This window comes from Scyliorhinus torazame, chromosome 19, assembly GCF_047496885.1.
Source record: "Scyliorhinus torazame isolate Kashiwa2021f chromosome 19, sScyTor2.1, whole genome shotgun sequence".
Taxonomy (NCBI): domain Eukaryota; kingdom Metazoa; phylum Chordata; class Chondrichthyes; order Carcharhiniformes; family Scyliorhinidae; genus Scyliorhinus; species Scyliorhinus torazame.
The window spans coordinates 128,827,614-128,845,452 of NC_092725.1; the positions used below are offsets into that span (position 1 = coordinate 128,827,614).

General features: G+C 47.3%; 1 protein-coding gene across 2 annotated transcripts in view; it reads left to right on the top strand.

Moving 5' to 3' along the window:
- The window catches only part of LOC140396516 (twinfilin-1-like), a 53,183-nt gene that overhangs the window by 14,518 nt on the left and 20,826 nt on the right, over nt 1–17,839 (top strand). Inside the window, exon 2 of one of the 2 annotated variants that reach the window (XM_072485209.1) lies at nt 7,700–7,777. The exons of the other annotated variant lie outside the window; for it this stretch is intronic. Coding sequence (XP_072341310.1) covers nt 7,700–7,777 — 78 coding nt within the window. The remainder of the gene's footprint in view (nt 1–7,699; nt 7,778–17,839) is intronic. 2 annotated transcript variants of the gene reach the window in all.

Below are 17,839 nucleotides of genomic sequence, written 5' to 3' on the forward strand. Positions count from 1 at the left end.
ATCATTGATAGCATAGTACTCCGGCAGTGGCATTGTCGTCATTGGCTGTTTGATTTTAAATGAATGCTGCTTCTCATTCTGTGCCTCAATACTACCGCACATCCTTGACAGTGAGCTTGAGTAATGGTCAACATCCCAATGACAAATTAGGCAAAACCTTTGCGAAGTAGTGGCAATAAACAAATCCAATCCAATCCAGCAAATCTGCTTTCACATTTGTTGATCGCTGCTACAACTCTCACCTTGTCAGGGTCTGGGCGAAGACCTTTTACTCTCGGTACATGTCCCATCTGCTTGAGTTCAGGCATCTTCAATTCTAATTTTTTCTAGTTCAGCTTCAGGTGCACAGGGCTCTCTCTCTCGCAGTCATGTTAAATCCGGATCACAGTCAGCTGTGCCTTCTTCCATGTGTTTCCAGTCTGGGAAGGCTGCTGACTATCTCATGCTGACTACGTTGATACTCTTCTGGAGTTGCAGAAATAAGAGCACCTCTTATTTACCCTTTCAATAAACCCTGGGGCTGGCAGGAGGCCTTCTAGCAAGGTGGCAAACCCCACCTGGGGGAACGATGGCAACATTGGTCAGTACCAGCAGCCTGACCACAGGTGTGCAATATCGAAAAAGGGGTGAATGACCTACTCCGATTAGCCAGTGTGTGCTCCCTGTTTTCTCTCGACACTCCACCCTTCTGGCAACCCCCAGAACTTCCCCTCGACCTGACATTCTGCAATCCTGCAGGGTGATAGCACCTGACCTCTCACAAACACAAGCATCCTCAAACCGTCCCCCCCTCTCCCCTAGCACCCCCCATCAGAACCCCTCCCTGCTTACGCATGCCAGGTGCCATTGACCTCTGACCCACCAATAGTCCAGCTCACATTATCCCCATTTGCGTTCCTGGGGAGAAGCTCGCCCACAACCGATATGAGCAAGAGAAGACAGGCGGTGGGATGCCTCAGCTGTACGGCCCGTAAATAAATGACAAAAAGGAATCAGGGATTACCCGTAGTCACCCTTAATCTTGCACAGCTTCCCCCCCACCCCAGGTGGCTTAAACCGGCCAGCGTGGAGGCCCCCGCCCGGGTCCCTTTCCCACTTGCCCGGCCCTAGGAAAGCCCAAAGATCCCCTTTTAGCACACAAACCCCGCATATCCACCTACACGCCAAAGAACCCTCATTTCGAGTGAAAGCCCCGTCCCTTCCCTTGTCCAAATATATACCACATTGGCTCCTTTAGCCTCTACACCCGCACGCAGTGAAACAAAAAAGAAGAAAATACAGTTATGAGGTTACATCGGCACATGGCCATTCCTCAATTTGTCAGTTCTGCCACAGTTCTTCTGCTTTCGCAAACTCCTCCGCTGCTTCCGCCGTTCCAAAATAAAAGTCCCTGAGCTTGTAAGTCACCCTCAGCTTCGCTGGATATACAATGCCGCACCGCACCTTGCTAATGTACAGTGCCCTCTTCACCCGGTTGAAGGCAGCCCGCCTCCTTGCCAGCTCCACCGTAAAGTCCTGGTATACACGTATACCAGCTCCAGCCCACTGCACCACCCGCTTCTGCTTGGCCCAGCTCAGGACCTTCTCCTTCGCACTGTACCTACGGAAGCACAGAGTCACTGCCCTTGGCGGCTCACTCGCCTTTGGTACAGGCCTCCACGACCGATGAGCCCGATCCAGTTCATATCGGGAGGGATCCTCCCCCTCCCCCAATAGTTTTGCCAGCATCGCGGCAAAATACTCAGTCGGCTTCAGTCCTTCAACTCCTTCGGGCAGCCCCACAATCCTCAAATTCTGTCACCTGGATCTGTTTTCCAGGTCTTCCATTTTTCCTCGCAGATCCTTGTTCGTGTCCATCACCTTCCGCATCTCCTTCCCCATCGAGGCAAGTTGATCACCGTGCTGCAATAATGTCTCCTCCACTTCCTTCAGCGCGTCCCCTTGCTCTTGCACCTCCGCCACTGCGCTCGCCACCGCCTTTGTCACCGGGGAAATCGCCTCCTCCACCAGCACACTCAAAACCTCCCTCATCTCCTTCCTCACCGTCCCCATGCATTTCGCAATCTGCGCCAACTGCTTTTCGAATTCTGCAGCCATCACCTTAGTTATTTCTTCAGCCGTAGGCAGTGCGGCCTTCCCTGGTGCTCCAGCCTCCATTTTCCTTGGTGAGCCCACGGTGATCTTTCCACTCCCCGACGAATCTTCAGCTGTTTTTTTTTTCCGGCCGTTTTTTTGCTCACCCTCGACATTTTTCTTTGTTTTTTTCCTCCTCCTGTGTCTTCACTGTGCCTCCTCCGTGCCTTGTCCCTGCTTCTGCCGCCTCCATGGACCCTGGGACCGGGCTTAAAGCCCCAAAAATGCCGTTCCCGAACGGGAGCCCTCCATTGTGCAGCCGCCTCCCGCCCGCCATCACCGGAAGCCTTCTACTATATCGTAGTTATAGGTGGAGAGTTCGATCCTCCACCTCAAGATCTTGTCATTCTTGATCTTGCCCCGCTGCGTATTGTCAAACATAAAGGCAACCGATCGTTGGTCGGTGATGAGGGAAAACCTCCTACCAGTGAGGTAGCGCCTCCAGTGCCGCACGGCTTCCACGATGGCTTGGGCTTCTTTTTCGACCGAGGCGTGTCAAATTTCAGAGGTGGTGAGGGTGCGTGAAAAGAACGCTACCGGTCTGCCTGCTTGGTTGAGAGTGGCGGCGAGAGCGACCTCTGAGGCATCGCTCTCCACCTGGAAGGGAACGGACTCGTCCACCACGCGCATTGCAGCTTTGGCGATGTCCGCCTTGAAGCAGTTGAAGGCCTGGCGAGCCTCGGCTGCCAGTGGAAAAATGGTGGCCTTAAATAGTGGGCGGGCTTTGTCCGCATACTGGGGGACACACTGGGCATAATAGGAGAAAAGTCCAAGGCACCTCTTCAGGGCCTTGGGACAGTGAGGGAGAGGGAATTGGAGGAGGGGGCACATTCGGTCAGGGTTGGGCCCTAGGACCCCGTTTTCCACGACGTAGCCGAGGATGGCTAACCTGGTTGTGCGGAAAACGCATTTCTCCGCGTTGTAGGTGAGGTTGAGTTTTTGGGTGGTTTGGAGAAATCGGTGGAGGTTGGCGTCGTGGTCCTGCTGATCATGGCCGCAGATGGTTACATTGTCCAAGTACGGAAATGTGGCCCGCAGCCCGTACTGGTCCACCATTCAGTCCATTGCTCGTTGGAACACCGAAACCCCGTTTGTGACGCCAAAGGGGACCTGGAGGAAAAGGAAAAGGCGGCCATCTGCCCCAAACGCCGTGTAGTGGCGGTCCTCCGGGCGGATTGGAAGCTGGTGGTATGCAGACTACAGATCCACCGTAGAGAACACGCGGTAGTGCGCAATCTGATTTACCATGTCTGCAATCCAGGGAAGGGGGTACGCATCGAGTTGCGTAAACCGGTTAATGGTCTGGCTGTAATCAACCACCATCCGGAACTTTTCCCCGGTCTTGACGACCACCACCTGAGCTCTCCAGGGGCTATTGCTGGCCTCTATGACCCCCTCCCGCAAGAGACCTTGGACCTCGGACCTAATGAACGTCCTGTCCTGCATACTATACTGCCTGCTTCTGGTGGCTATTGGCTTACAATCGGTGGTGAGGTTCGCAAAGAGGGGGTGGGGAGGTCGAATTTAAGAGTTAGGCTCCTGAGGTTGCACTGAAAATCGAGTCCTAAGAGGAGAGGAGCGCAGAGGTCTGGGAGCACATATAGTTTAAAATTAGCGTACTCAGCGCCCTGGATCGCTAGGGTTGCAGTATTGCAACCTTTGATTTGCACCGAGTGCAACCCAGAGGCGAGGGAGATAGTTTGTCGCGTCGGGAATATTGGGAGCGAACAACGTCTTACCATGTCCGGGTGAATGAAGCTCTCTGTGCTCTCGGAGTCGAAAAGGCAAGGTGTCTCGTACCCGTTTACCCGGACGGCCATCATGGAGCTCCGGAGGTGCTTCGGTTGCGACTGGTCCAGGGTGACTGCACTGAGCTGGGGGTAGCCGGCGGCATGATCGGAGGTGCTGGGGCGGCCCCGCAATGGCTGCAGTCCATGTCGTTCGTACATCTCGGGCGGTGTAGCAGATGGCGTCCAAGATGGCGGCCCCCGTTGGTCAAGCGTGGCGGGCGGTGAGGACGATGGCGTCCAAGATGGCGGCCCCCATGGATCGCACGTGGCCGGCCGCGTGGGGGAGGATGGCCAAGATGGCGGCCCCCATGAGTTGCACGTGTTGTGCGGAGGCGGAGTCGGCAGACACGCTGCCACTTTGCGGGGTCTGCAGGTCTGTGGATCGGGTCTGTGAGTTCGAGTTTTTAGACCTGGCCAGGCAGACCTTGGCGAAGTGTCCTTTTCGCCCGCAGTTACTACAGTACGCGATGCGGGCCGGGCATTGCTGTCGGGTGTGTTGGGACTGGCCTCAAAAATAGCAGGGCAGTCCCCCATGATGGGCGCGTGGCCGCGCGGCACAAGCCTGGGGTAGTCTCTGGTTGGGGGTCCACGAGGGGGGTCGCGTGGTCAGCGGGGAACGCAGTAAGGCTCTGAAACGCGACCTCCAGAGAGGTAGCTAGTGTTACCGTGTCCTCCAGGTCCTGGGCCCTTTTATCGAGCAGGAGCTGTCTTACATAGTTCGATTGGACTCCCGCCACGTAAACGTGTCGCATAGTGAGCTCCATATGCTGAGGGGCTGTAACGGCCTAGTAGTTACAGTTGCGCGCGAGGGCTGTGAGGTCGCGTAGGTAGTCATCTAGCGACTCCCCGGGGCGCTGGCGGTGAATGGTGAAGATGTGTCGTGCGTAGACCTCGTTCACGGGCCGTACATATATGCGTTCAAGTAGTGCGAGGGCCTCTGTATAGGACGCGACGCCGTCGAGCTGGACAGAAATACGATGGCTCACCCGTGCGTGGAGAAGACTCAGTTTCTGTTCGTCCGTGATGGATGGCGTAGACGACGCGGCAAGGTAGGCCTTGAAGCATCGAAGCCAGTGCAAAAAAATTTCTCTCGCCTCCGCGGCCTGTGGATCGAGTTCCAGTCTATCAGGTTTGAGGGCTGATTCCATAGTAGTATTTTAAGCTGATTAAATTGATGCGAACATCAATTCACTGAGAGACACATTGAGAAGTAAACCGTGGTTTTAATCAGCTTACAACTGAGCCTGCCTGTGGCCGGTACAACAATGAATGCGGCCCCGCAGGTCAGCTGCCTTTATACTTCCTGTAAGGGGTGGAGCCATGGGCGAGCCCGTACATGCCCCGACATATCCCCCTGTGGGTGAAGCCGTACAATGGCCCATAGGTGGAGCCCACAGGGTTAAACACATAACGTAACACGATACAGCGGTAACATGATATCACAGTGCACTGATGAATTAACAGTAGTTCCATTCACCACAAGCCGCTCCAGAGTTTATGCCACCAGACTGGGAACCAAGTTGTCTTCTCTTTGGGGGTCTCATCCTCCCAGCCCATTAGGCCCGGCTCCTTGACTCTCAACACAGCCCATTCCCCAACCCATGTGGCCCGCAGCCGGACCTGCCCCACACTCCCATGCCTCAGACAGCAGACTTACCCAGCCCTGAAAGCACATTTGAAGAACAGAGACAGCAGACTAACACTAATCAGATTAAGAACACTTCTAAACAACAGACAGCAGACTCCAGGCCCACCCCCACCAACCGTAACCACCTTCCCAAAAACCTCTCTCGCAAGATTTAGCGACCATGTCGGGATTTGCGCCCACGGCAGACACGGCCGCTAAATCCTGGCCGACATTTCCGAATTCAGGGCTAAATTCACAGAAAGGCGCAGTTTACTACTGTCAAAAAACAAACATTTCACAGCATCTGCCCCATGAATTCAGCAATAAAATAATCAAATTCCACCATTTTATCATCTGCCATTGAGGGAAGAATATGTACTGATTGACCTGAATTGGAAATAGTGATGAAACTTTGGCATGGCAGCAAACTGTTACCAAGGTTCGTGAAAAAACCCATCCTTGTAAAGATGACTAGGCATGTGAAGATGCGGTTCACAGTGGTTCCATCTTGTATGGTGACGGATGGCATTAAAGTAAAACTGATATTCAAGCTCAAAGTCTTTCCCAGGAGAAACGTCTAAAAAGTGTTGTCATAGTTACAGCACGGTGGCGCAGTGGTTAGCACTGTTTCCTCACGGCACTGAGGACCCGGGTTGGATCCCGACCCCGGGTCACTGTCCATGTGGAGGTTGCACATTTTCCCTGTATCTGCGTGGGTCTCACCCCCACAACCCAAAGATGCGCAGGGTAAGTGAATTGGCCATGCTAAATTGCCTCTTAATTGGAAAGAAAATTGGGTACTCTAAATTTATTAAAGATCTTACAAATGTTTGGGTGATATGTAGTTTGTTATGTTGTAAAACAAATAAACGTTAGAGAATTAATATGAATTCTTTGGTGTTCTTGGTTTTCACTTTATTTCACTGCAATGGTCTTCTTTGGCGCAAACCAAGCACACATGTCAATCCCTCAAAAGCATTACCAGTGTAGAAGTTGACCCCCTGACCTTTGGCCTAAAAGAATTTGGCTAAAAATTTGACTATTACACAAGTTGAAGGTAACGTGGAGAAGCTAATACATATTACATTTAAGAGTGCTCGTTTTATAAATTTCCAGCACAAGTATACATTTTTTATAAAGCACCTTTAGTGTTTATCTTTGTTTTATAAGTCTACCATGGCCAGTGACACATTTTACATCGTTTATGGAGGATGAGAGATATAAGTGCATTTCGGGATCAGCATTTTAGATTTTGCAGATACTGCTGTATTTTGTATTTATTCTTATTTTGGGAAATATGTTTGAAACTCATGCTCATATGTAGTGACGTTTGGAGAACAGTCTGGGAAAATGAATATGAACCAAAGGTACTGGTAGTTACAGTTGATATAATCAATCTTTATTCAGGGAGGAGGTCACAATATCACCATATGTGCCCTGGCTCCAGGAACTGCTGTTAAATGTTAATTGGCTGCTTCACAAGACATGCACTTTTTAAGATCTGATTTTCTGGGGAACTGGAGACCAACAAATCACATATTGCTTGTAGACTATAATTACTTCATTATAATATGCACCATTTAATTATAAATGAAGTACAATACATGCAATTACTGTTAGATGCTGCTGCCTATTTTATTTATAGTGGTAGTGGGCAGGTTACTGATCTCGATGTGCCTCAATTTTATTAATGGCAGTATTTTAGGGAGAGAATGCGAGTCATGTGATGGTCTTTTCAGCTCTGTAACCATACTGGTTTGGGTGAAAATAATTCCGGTTGTCACCATCAGCTGAGCTACGTCTTTCAGGACTTCCTTGTTACTGACAGCTATCAATCTTGTATGTGAGGGCGGCACGGTGGTGCAGTGGTTAGCACTGCTGCCTCACGGCGCCGAGGACCCACGTTAGATCCCGGCTCCGGGTCACTCTCCGTGTGGTGTTTGCACATTCTCCCTGTGTGTGTCTGTGGGTCTCACCCCCAAAACCCAAACATGTGCAGAGTAGGTGGATTGGCTAATTGGCAAAAAAAAAAAGAATTGGGCACTTTAAATTTAAAAAAATAATAATCTTGTACATAAATCACTTTCCTGAACCACAACTATTCGATTTCTGGCAGATACATTCTATTTTTGTTTTTCTTTCAACACAGCTTCCAAAGAGTTAAAGGACATCTTTGCCAGAGCCAGGAATGGAGAATTCTGTTTTTTGAAAATTGTGATTGAAAACGGTACGTTGGTATGGATCTAGAACACTGAATTTAGAGAGCGCTGTTGCAAAACAGAAACACGCCTGTTGTTTATAACATGACCTCATACCGAGAAGAAGCTGCTCAATTGGCAATTCTACAGAGCTGTGTCTGTTCTGCGTAGTAACTTGAATATTGCTGAAGAGTCACGCTTCTGAAACTGCAGTCATGAGGACAAATGCAAGAATGGCAAATTTCAAATGATAGCAACAATTTATGATGCAAGGAAAAGGGGGTGCCGATTGATTGGCCGAGGCGTTGCCATGGAAAAAGTGGCAGGGAATTATACGCTTCCAAAGCCTATGGGTGATGCAAAAAAAGACGCAAGGCTTGAATATATTTCTCCGCCAATTTCTCCATGGCAATGCCTCAGCCAATCAGAGTCGGCTTGCCAACCAATCAGCACCCCATTTTCCCTGTAGTATAAATGGCTGTGATGGTTTGGTTTGAAATTTGGCATTCTTGCATTTTCGCTGATGAGCACAAGACAAGTAGCTTCAGCGACATGTCCCTCTTTTCAGCAATATTGAAGTTCTGTGCTAAGTAACTCCCTGTCACATGACTCCCAAGTAATTACACCACTGATTAATATAATAGGCTGGAAATTCTTGAAATTAATTTGCATCGAAATTATGCCAAATCTCACGCCACAAGGATATGTCCTGTCTACAGCTGGGGACCTTGATCTATTATGGATACATTGCATTCCTTGTTCTGAGAAGCTGTTATCAGCAGCTGTTGAGATACTCCCTATAAGTGCCCACGCTTGGGTCTCATAAGGTAGTTTACACAGTTTTTAACTTATTGTTTAGGAAAGTAGCTAGTTTGGCCATTTTGTGTCTTTAGTAGTGCTTTAATAGCGAACAGCCATTTTGTGTCCTTTCTGATATTAACAAGCATTGTGTATACACTATCTATTTCTACAAATTGCCTCTTCTAAATAGGCATCTAAGCCAATGAGTACCTTTTGTCTCATCAGAACTATTCAAAAGTAACATAGGAGCATAAATGTTACAGAGCCACCTATAATTTATATCATAGTCCAGTATCAGAAAATGTCCCCCAACATGTCCTCCTTTTGGTCCTGGAAGAAGTTTACTGAATCCTAGATGACCACAATGATTCGATATGAGGGCAGCAGGGTGCGTTTAATATGCCTTTGGGGCATGTAACCTCCCAGATGTTCCGTACGTACACCGTGCATGGGATTCAAAGATCACCCCTCAAACGAACCCATGTATGTCACATTTAATGTCTTGATATCAATCATTCCTGCCTCCCTGACTAACTCTGCTGTCTGTCATTAAATTATGTTATTCATAGCAGTTTTCAAGTAAGCTCATCTAATGGTCCCACACTCTCTGCCACTAACCTTTACTCTGAAGTAGTTCCTCTGTGTGTGTCTGTGTGCTTTCCTTTTCAAAGCATGGATTTTTCGTTAACTGGTGGTAAAGCTTAACTGATTGACCGATCTTGAGTCTTCGTTCCCTCAGAGTTTCTGCAAATGTGGGACGATCTCTGGCTCGTTATAATCCTAACTCAAATGATCCTTGCTAGGCCTATAGTGGTGGGCCTCATGGATACAAAAGTTATAGCGATAGGAGGTTACGGTGGCGGAGACGCAGTATTTTCCTTTTCCTCTGTAAACTTACAATGCATGAGGGCAGGTGTAATCTCTAAGACACAACCATGAGTTCTGATTAACCCACATTCGTCCAACTCTCCCTGTCCCACCGGGTGGGGGCAACGTGAGGGAGATCCCATATATTATCCCTGCGTATAGCAGAGGTCTCGATGAGATAGTACCTGAGGGAGGTGTTAGCCCATACGATTCCAATATTTTCCAGTTGGTTGTGAGGGAATGGTCCTGGGTCCAGTGTGATGATAGGGATCGTCAGGACCACCTCTACCGCCATTATCTCGTCCATTTTGCAGTTAGGGATCACTGAATATACTCTGGTACCTTGACAGTACAGTTGTCCAGCGTCCCTTGTCATTTGGCTAGCTTAGTCAGTTGCAGGCACCCCCCCCCCTTTAGATCAGATCAAGGTTGTGGCTTAGCTGCCCCTGTCAGAGCCTTCCGGCTTTCTCCGTTTCTTGGTCGATGAGTTTGTTAATTATTGTTGAATGTCTTAGTGTGTGTACCTAACACTGTTGTCCTATTCCAATTGTATACCCAGGCCCTCTTCCCCCAAGCTGGCTAGATCTTTCTCTGCTTTCTCTAATATTCTCTTCCTTATTCCTGTAAGTTGTTCCACCTTCGCTTTGTATGTTTAGTGACTTCACCATAGAAGTTTCTGTGTTAAGTCATGTCACTGCATCATTGATTATGCCTCTTCTAACCCTGTGTAGGTTATCATGCCCTCAAAATCGAGTGGCACCCATGTCATTGGCAGCCTGCTTCATAACAACCTTACTTAAAACGCTGTACATATTTATTTCATATTATAAACAATACCTGAACGCGCGAGAAATACAGACACAATTTGTATACGCATCTGCTGGCTTTCCCCGAATGTAGCTACAGCCATGCATTAAAATAAGTTCTATCATTGTTCAAGTCTCTGGCTGCTGAGATGCACATCCCGTCAATAAAATTATATAAAGCACCATAGTTCATATAGCTATGTTCATCCGATGTCTGTTGTGAAATCAGTGATGTTCCTGCGCTCTTATGTGCATGTAGTTGTTCTGAGATCTCAAGAGCCATCACGAGTCCCCACAGCTGCTGCTGTCGTTCCAGCCTTTTTTGAACGTTTAATCTAAAAATTTAAAGGAAAAGTGGAAAAGTGTCCTGGTCGTCACCAGGTGTTAGGTGTTGTCCGTATAAAGCTTTTCCTGTTTGGGCTGAACACGTCTGTTATTCAGGGGTTAGTAGTTCTCACATTGTACAACCTTTTCATATCTATTGTCCTCGTGGTTACGCGCCTGATTCAGTTGCGCTTGAACCCGACCCTGACGTGCTTCTGCCTGTTTAATCAGCCAGTTTACAATAATTCAACTATCTCAAATTCCTGAAGCTACTATTCTATATATATTGTTCTATATATTGTTCCACTTGCAGTTACTTGTAAACTAAAACAGAAAAGATCCATTCTGCTTGGGACAGAGTGGGTTAACTAATCTGAATATATCTGACAATTCAAAAGTTAAGATTTGTAAGTTCCAATTAGAAATACATCTTCAGCTGTTTAAAAAAAAATTATTTTATCAGAATTACAAAGCCAGAGCTGAGAGTGTGGACAGGGGCGAACCCCTAATCCAGCTCCTCGCCTGCTCCAAAAACCAATTCAACTGAATCCAATTCATGGTCCCCACAAGAGAGACATACCAAATCCAGGCATTAACAAGCACGGGTCAATTCTCTGCTGGTTTGAAAAGGGGTGGAGTAGGAGTTCTCTACCAGACGTCATTTTGTCACCACGCTTCTTTTGTTTAAACAAGAAACACGATCATGGACATATTTTATGTGCCCATCTGTCCTTTACACTTAGTTCTGCAATCTCAGAATTAATACATCTGCGTTGTGTCAGGGAAGTTGTAAACCTGGACTAATCCAACACCGGATTGGTCATATGTATTTAAACTGTCATATGTATTTCAACTATCCCAACTTCCAATGAACACCATTAAACTAATATTTTCTTATTCTTACATACGTGATTTTGTACCCTGATTAAAATTCCTCGCGTATCAAAATTACCCTGGAAATGTCAATGATAATCTTTGAAAAGAAAAATTTGTTAATTACACTCAAACTATGATCTTGAAATCACAATGTCAGACGACAAACAAATATCACCACACTCACAAAGGAAACCTAGCACTTCAGTGCTTTAACCAAAATTAGTTAGGTAAAAATCCTTCTGGTTCCGATTCTAAAGTTCCAAATTATAAACTCAAGGTTACTTCTCAGAAGATAAATCTTAGCAGAGATATATGAACATTCACAGACCAAACACACACATTCTCACAGCTCACAAATATCAGAGTTAACTGTTAGCCCTCTCTCCTGGCTACAGATTCTCAAAGAGACACTAGTTTCACAATCGCTTAATTAAAATACTGAACAAAATCTTCCATTCTCCTTCATCGTAAAACTTTATTTGTTTTTATTCCATTTAAGTTAATTTCCACTGATTGATTTTATAGGCATTAGCTATTCTTCGAGACGTACATTTCTTTTTTACAGGTGACCTGCTTGCTGAAAGGGTTACATTTTGTACAGAACCTAAGGGGGCGGAGAGTGGGTGGAGAACTTGGAATGATGCCATTTGCGTCTTTTACGTGATCTCAAACTTTATTTATTCTTTCCTTTACTGTTACTCAAATTTCTTTCTTGTTCTTTAAACTGATTTCAAGTTTCAATGTTCGCTAATTAACCAGTGTTTGAAAGAGATCTTACTAGTTTTTTAAAAAAACTCGAATTAATTGAATTACTGTCGTGTTTATCTGGACGGTCTGAATGGCTGAAATCCGATCTCACAAATTTGAAACTATCTGAAGTTCTTCTAGACAAGAATCCAGTGTTAAGTTTCTAACCTTAATCTTGTATTTACTTTACTTTTTACCCTACAGTCGTTAGCCATAATTGTAACAGTTTCCGGTTTGCACAGTCTGTACTGCCGCTATCTTTTCTCGCTTTATTTCTATGCTTAATATGATTTGTTGTGAATGTGGGAGAGTGAGAGCTCAATTCCTTTAAAATAGCCTGTTTTTCAAATGGTATGAAGGCTTTATATCTGTCATTTACATTATTAGCGTAACGCTGCACGGGGGTGCACTTAATTTCTGTCATTTGAACTAAGATGACTCCTGCCTTATTTGTTTTTGCCGTATCTCGTTTTTGTTTATCCCACCAGTTTCTTTGTTCTACGGGGGCTGCGTCGGGCTCCCACCCATCTCTGATCATAGTTTTTTTGTACCAGAGTATTTTCCTCTTATCCGTACGCCAGACTCATGGATCCCCGGGGACCCCGGAAAAGCGGCCTCGTGCCTCTCTTTTCCATGATGTGTTAACCGTGTTGTCTCTATCACCCGCGTATCCGGTGTGCCTAGGCGACTGTGCTCAGAGGTTTTTACCTTTCATCCACTCCCGTAGGGTGGTGGTCCTGGCTTGGCAATGTCACGGCAAGTTCCGCGACCGTTAACACTCAACAGTCTGTGCGTCTCGGATTCCCAACTAACTCTGGCCGTCAAGTGAGAGCTCAATTGCCCCCTTCATTCAGGCTCAGCTTGGGTCCCCGAGCAGCCGATTAGTACTAAAGTAAATGGTATAGCGGACCAACAAAACAAAACTAAAAAAAAGAAATTTAAACTGAGTCTTTTACTCACTTGGCCTTGATACCAGATTCATTGGATGTTGCTTCGCCGTCCGTCTGTCTCGCTGTGTGACTCTAATTTTAGGCGGTCAAAGGTTTGACTACTCGCCTTGTCCACCAGCTCGATCGGCGTTCGGCTCAGCAACCTCCTGCCAGACTACGCCAATTGTTAGAAGTGAAAATATTCACACGAAGGCCTGAGGATGAGTAAAGAAGCAGTTTATTATATCAGAATTCTGGGAAAAAGGCCTGAGGCTCCGCTGCCTTCTGGACAGCACTTTTTCTCACTTGAGCTAAGGCTCACACGGATTAATATACAGATTCAAGGGGCGGAATTAGTTGTATTCTCATTTACATACAATCAATCAACTATATTCGCGTCACAATTCATTACATGCAGTCAATCAATTTTCTTAGCATCCCAGTTATCACATGTATGGTTAAAGTGGGTGTTGTCTTACCCGCCCCTAACTTCATACAGAAGTCATTCAAAACTAACACAAGGATATGTCCTGTCTACAGCTGGGGACCTTGATCTATTATGGATATATTGCATTCCTTGTTCTGTGAAGCTGTTATCAGCAGCTGTTGAGATACTCCCTATAAGTATCCACGCTTGGTTCTTATGAGGTAGTTTACACAGTTTGTAACTTATTGTTCAGGAAAGTGGCTAGTTCGGCCATTTTGTGTCTTTAGTATTGCTTTAATAGCTGACACATTTTGTGTCCTTTCTGATATTAACACGCATTGTGTATACATTATCTATTTCTACACATTGCCTCTTCTAAACAGGCCTCTAAGCCAATGAGTACCTTTTGTCTCATCAGAACTATTCAAAAGTAATATAGGAGCACAAATGTAGGGGGCGATTCTCCGATAAGGAGGCCAAGTGTTCATGCCTTCGTGAACGCCGTCGCGTTTCACGACGGCGCGAACAGGGCCCGAGCACGACCTACTCTGGCCCCACAGGGGGCCAGCACAGCACTGGAGCGGTTCATGCCGCTCCAGCGTCCTTACGCGGCGCCAAATGGGCGCTGCGCCAACCCGCGCATGCGCAGTTGGGGCAACCCTATCCTGCACATGTGTAGTTGGGCCGCGCCATCCTGCGCATGCGTGGGAAATGTCTTACGCACGCCGGCCCCTCACCAACATGGGGCCGCGCGCGGAAGGAGGTAGGCCTGGGGGGGGGAAAGGCCGGCCCACCGATTGGTGGGCCCCGATCGAGGGCCATACCCCATCGGAGGCCCCCCCGGTGAAGGAGATCCCCGCCCTCCCCCACAGGCCGCCCACCCAGCATTCCCGCAGAGTTCCCGCTGGCAGCGACCTGGGGTGGACGGCACCAGCGGGAACCTGTCATGTCGTAGCGGCCGCTCGGCCCATCCGAGCTGGAGAATCGCCGTTCGCTGGTTCTCCGAGCGGCCCAGTGCGAATCGCGTGCCGCTGGTTTCCGGGGGGTGGGAGAATCGCGTGCGGGGGTCGGGGTGGCGTGGCGCGATTCGCGCGGTGCCCCGGCGATTCTTCCACCCGGCGTTGGGGGGGAGAATAGCACCTGTAATTACAGAGCCACCTATAATTTATATCATAGTCCAGTGTCAGAAAATGTCCCCCAACATCCCTGATGAGTACAAGACAAGTAGCTTCTGCGACATGTCTCTCTTTTCAGTAATATTGAAATTCTGTGCTAAGTAACTCCCTGTCACATGACTCCCAAGTAATTACACCACTGATTAATATCATGGGCTGGAAATTCTTGAAATTCATTTGCACCGAAATTATGCCAAATCTCACGCCGATTTCTGCATCGATCTTGCAAACAGAAATTTAGGCAAATATTTTCTGTAGTGTTTACCTACTTCAGGACATAAAACCAGTGTTAAATAAGCACAGGTGCAGTTTTAACAGCAGGGTAAATATTATTGAGCTGCTATCTTCTCACCACAGAGCCTCTTGCTCCTCTTCTCTTTTTTATCTTTCGTTATTAAATCAACAAAAAGGTTCAAATAGAGAAGAGGATCATAGACAATTGTGGCAGCAATGGAAAATATATTTTCTAAGGCGTGTGAAAAGTTAGAGAACTGCCATTAGGAATTAAAAGATGCTCAAAGGTAGGTTCCTATGACTCTCAGTGTACGTCAGAGTAATAATAATAATGATCTTTATCACAAGTAGGCTTACATTAACACTGCAATGAAGTTACTGTGAAAATCCCCTGTTCGGGGAGGCTGTTACGGGAATTGAACCGTGCTGCTGGCCTGCCTTGGTCTGCTTTCAAAGCCAGCGATTTAGCCCTGTGCGAAACCAGAGAGCTCTGCATATGTATTTACATGCATACACAGAGCTGTCTCCCTGCAGTTTAAATTTAAATGTTTAAAATTAAACATTTAGGTCAAAATAGCCACATTTTATAAGCGCTCAAATTAACCCTCTTCCCCTGTAGTATAAATGGCTGTGATGGTTTGAAATTTGGCATTCTTGCATTTTCGCTGATGAGTACAAAACAAATAGCTTCAGCGACATGTCTCTCTTTTCAGCAATACAGAAGTTCTGTGCTAAGTAACTCCCTGTCACATGACTCCAAGTAATTGCAGCAAGGTTCAAATACCTTGCAGATATTGGCCGGAATTCTCCGGTCATTGGGATTCACTTTTCCTGCTGGCAGCACCCCGCCCCCTGCAGGATTCCTGGCGGAATGGGGTAGCTTCAATGGGAAATCCTATTCTTTTTTTTCCCCAATTAAGGGGCAATTTAGCATGGCCAACCCACCTACCCTGCACATCTTGTTTGGGTTGTGGGGGCGAGACACATGCAGACACGGGGAGAATGTGCAAACTCCACACGGACAGTGACGTGGGGCCGGGTCCTCGGCGGCGTGAGGCAGGTTTAAGAAGTTGATATCTACTTTTGTTTGGGTGGGTAAGCCGCCGGTCCCGATTCCTTGCGGGAAAATGTATTCTCCGCCCCGCCCCGGCCGCAATTTTGGCATCGGGGTGCGGAGAATCCAGCCCTTGTTTTTGGAGAGTACGTTCGCCGGCCTAGACGAGCGACTGGAGAAGTTTCAGCTCCCGAGGGGGAATATATTTAGGTACTTGCAGGTGCATGCTTTTTTGCACAAGGAACTCCCTTCATTTCCTCCTGTGCCGTCACCCTCATGTATGTATAGGGTGCTGGCCATGGTTGAAGTAGGGGAGGGTAATGGCGATGGAGCAGGCTTCGTTGGAGGAAATAAAGAGAAAGTGGGAGGAAGGGCTGGGTTTGGTCCTGGAGGAGGAGAATGTGAGTGAGGCTCTGTGTAGAAGCAACTTTACATCTCGTGTGCGAGATTAAATCTGATCCAGTTTAACGTGGTGCACAGGACACACCTGGCTAGGGCGCATATGAGTGGGTTCTTCCTGGAGGTGGAGGATAGTTGTGGGCGGTGTTCCAGGGGGCTGGTGAATCACGCGCACATGCTTTGGTGTTGCCCTAAGCTTGTCAGCTTCTGGGCCTCCATTTTTGATACGTTATCAGGGATTTTGGGCGTTCAGTTGGAGCTGTGCCCATTGGTGGCCATCTTTGGAGTGTCTGACTCGCTGGGGCTGCAGACGGGGACGAAGGAGGATGTCCATAAGTCGTAGCTTTTGCCTCGTTAATAGCCCAGGGGTGAGTTCTGTTCGGTTGGAGATCTCCCGTGTCACCTCAGCCCTAGGTTTGTTGGGAGATTTGATGGAATTTGTACACCTGGAGAAGATTAAGTAAACCTTAAGAGGATCAGTGGAATTGTTCCATCCGAGATGGCAACCTTTCATCTACCTTTTTAGAGAGTTGGTTACCGTCAGCGGTTAGCGGGAAGAGAAGGGGTTTGTCTTCTTAGTTGGGTTAAGGGTTTTGTTTTCTTTATAGCAGGGGTGGAAGGGGTTACGAGCATTCGGCTGGGTGTAGTTTAAGGATAGGATGGGGTTGGGGTTGTATTTTTGGTGGGGTTGTTTCTTGAAATTAAAATTTTGTATTATTGGTGGGTTTGTTAGTACGAAAATGTTGCTTGAATAAAATATTTTTTCAAAACATATTTAAGTGAGGCTCATTTAAATAGGTCTGCGCCGTTCTCTCCAGAGGCCTAGGAACTAACGGCGTTGCCTGGGAGACCTAGCCATGGCGCCATTTAGCACCAGTTTCCACAAACATGGACCAGGCGTAACGGCTCCTGGGGACAGATCCAAAATGTTTGTGCCAGCTCTTTGTTAAAGAAATGCAAAACTAATCCCATTACCCTTGTCCCTTCAATTAGTTCCTGTGGCCATCCTAATTAAATGCTTTGCCTGGGTTAAAATTCACAAACTAACCACTTTAAAGCCAGCCTCAACCTATAAACGCATTCTAAAATTGACTCATACCCACTTCACCCTTTGCGAAAATTGTCCAGGAATTTTTTGCTCCCCAGGGTAATCTCTCATTTTTCAACCCCAAGGCTTGTTTGCAGGAACTGTGCGATTTTTCCTAATAGGTGTGCCACCACGTCTCCCAGTGCTTTCAGACCCATCAAGAGCTGCCCAGAAGATGCCAATCCTTATGCCAGGCACCTCTGATTTGTGCCAGCTACATTTCCACTTATTATGTGGTGACCTCTGTGTAGCACCGATAATGTATCCAAATCTCTGGAGTGGGACATGATCCCACATCCTTCTGATCTAGGCAACTGTTCTACCATTGAGCCAAGGCGAACACCTACAAAGGATTTGGCACAAAT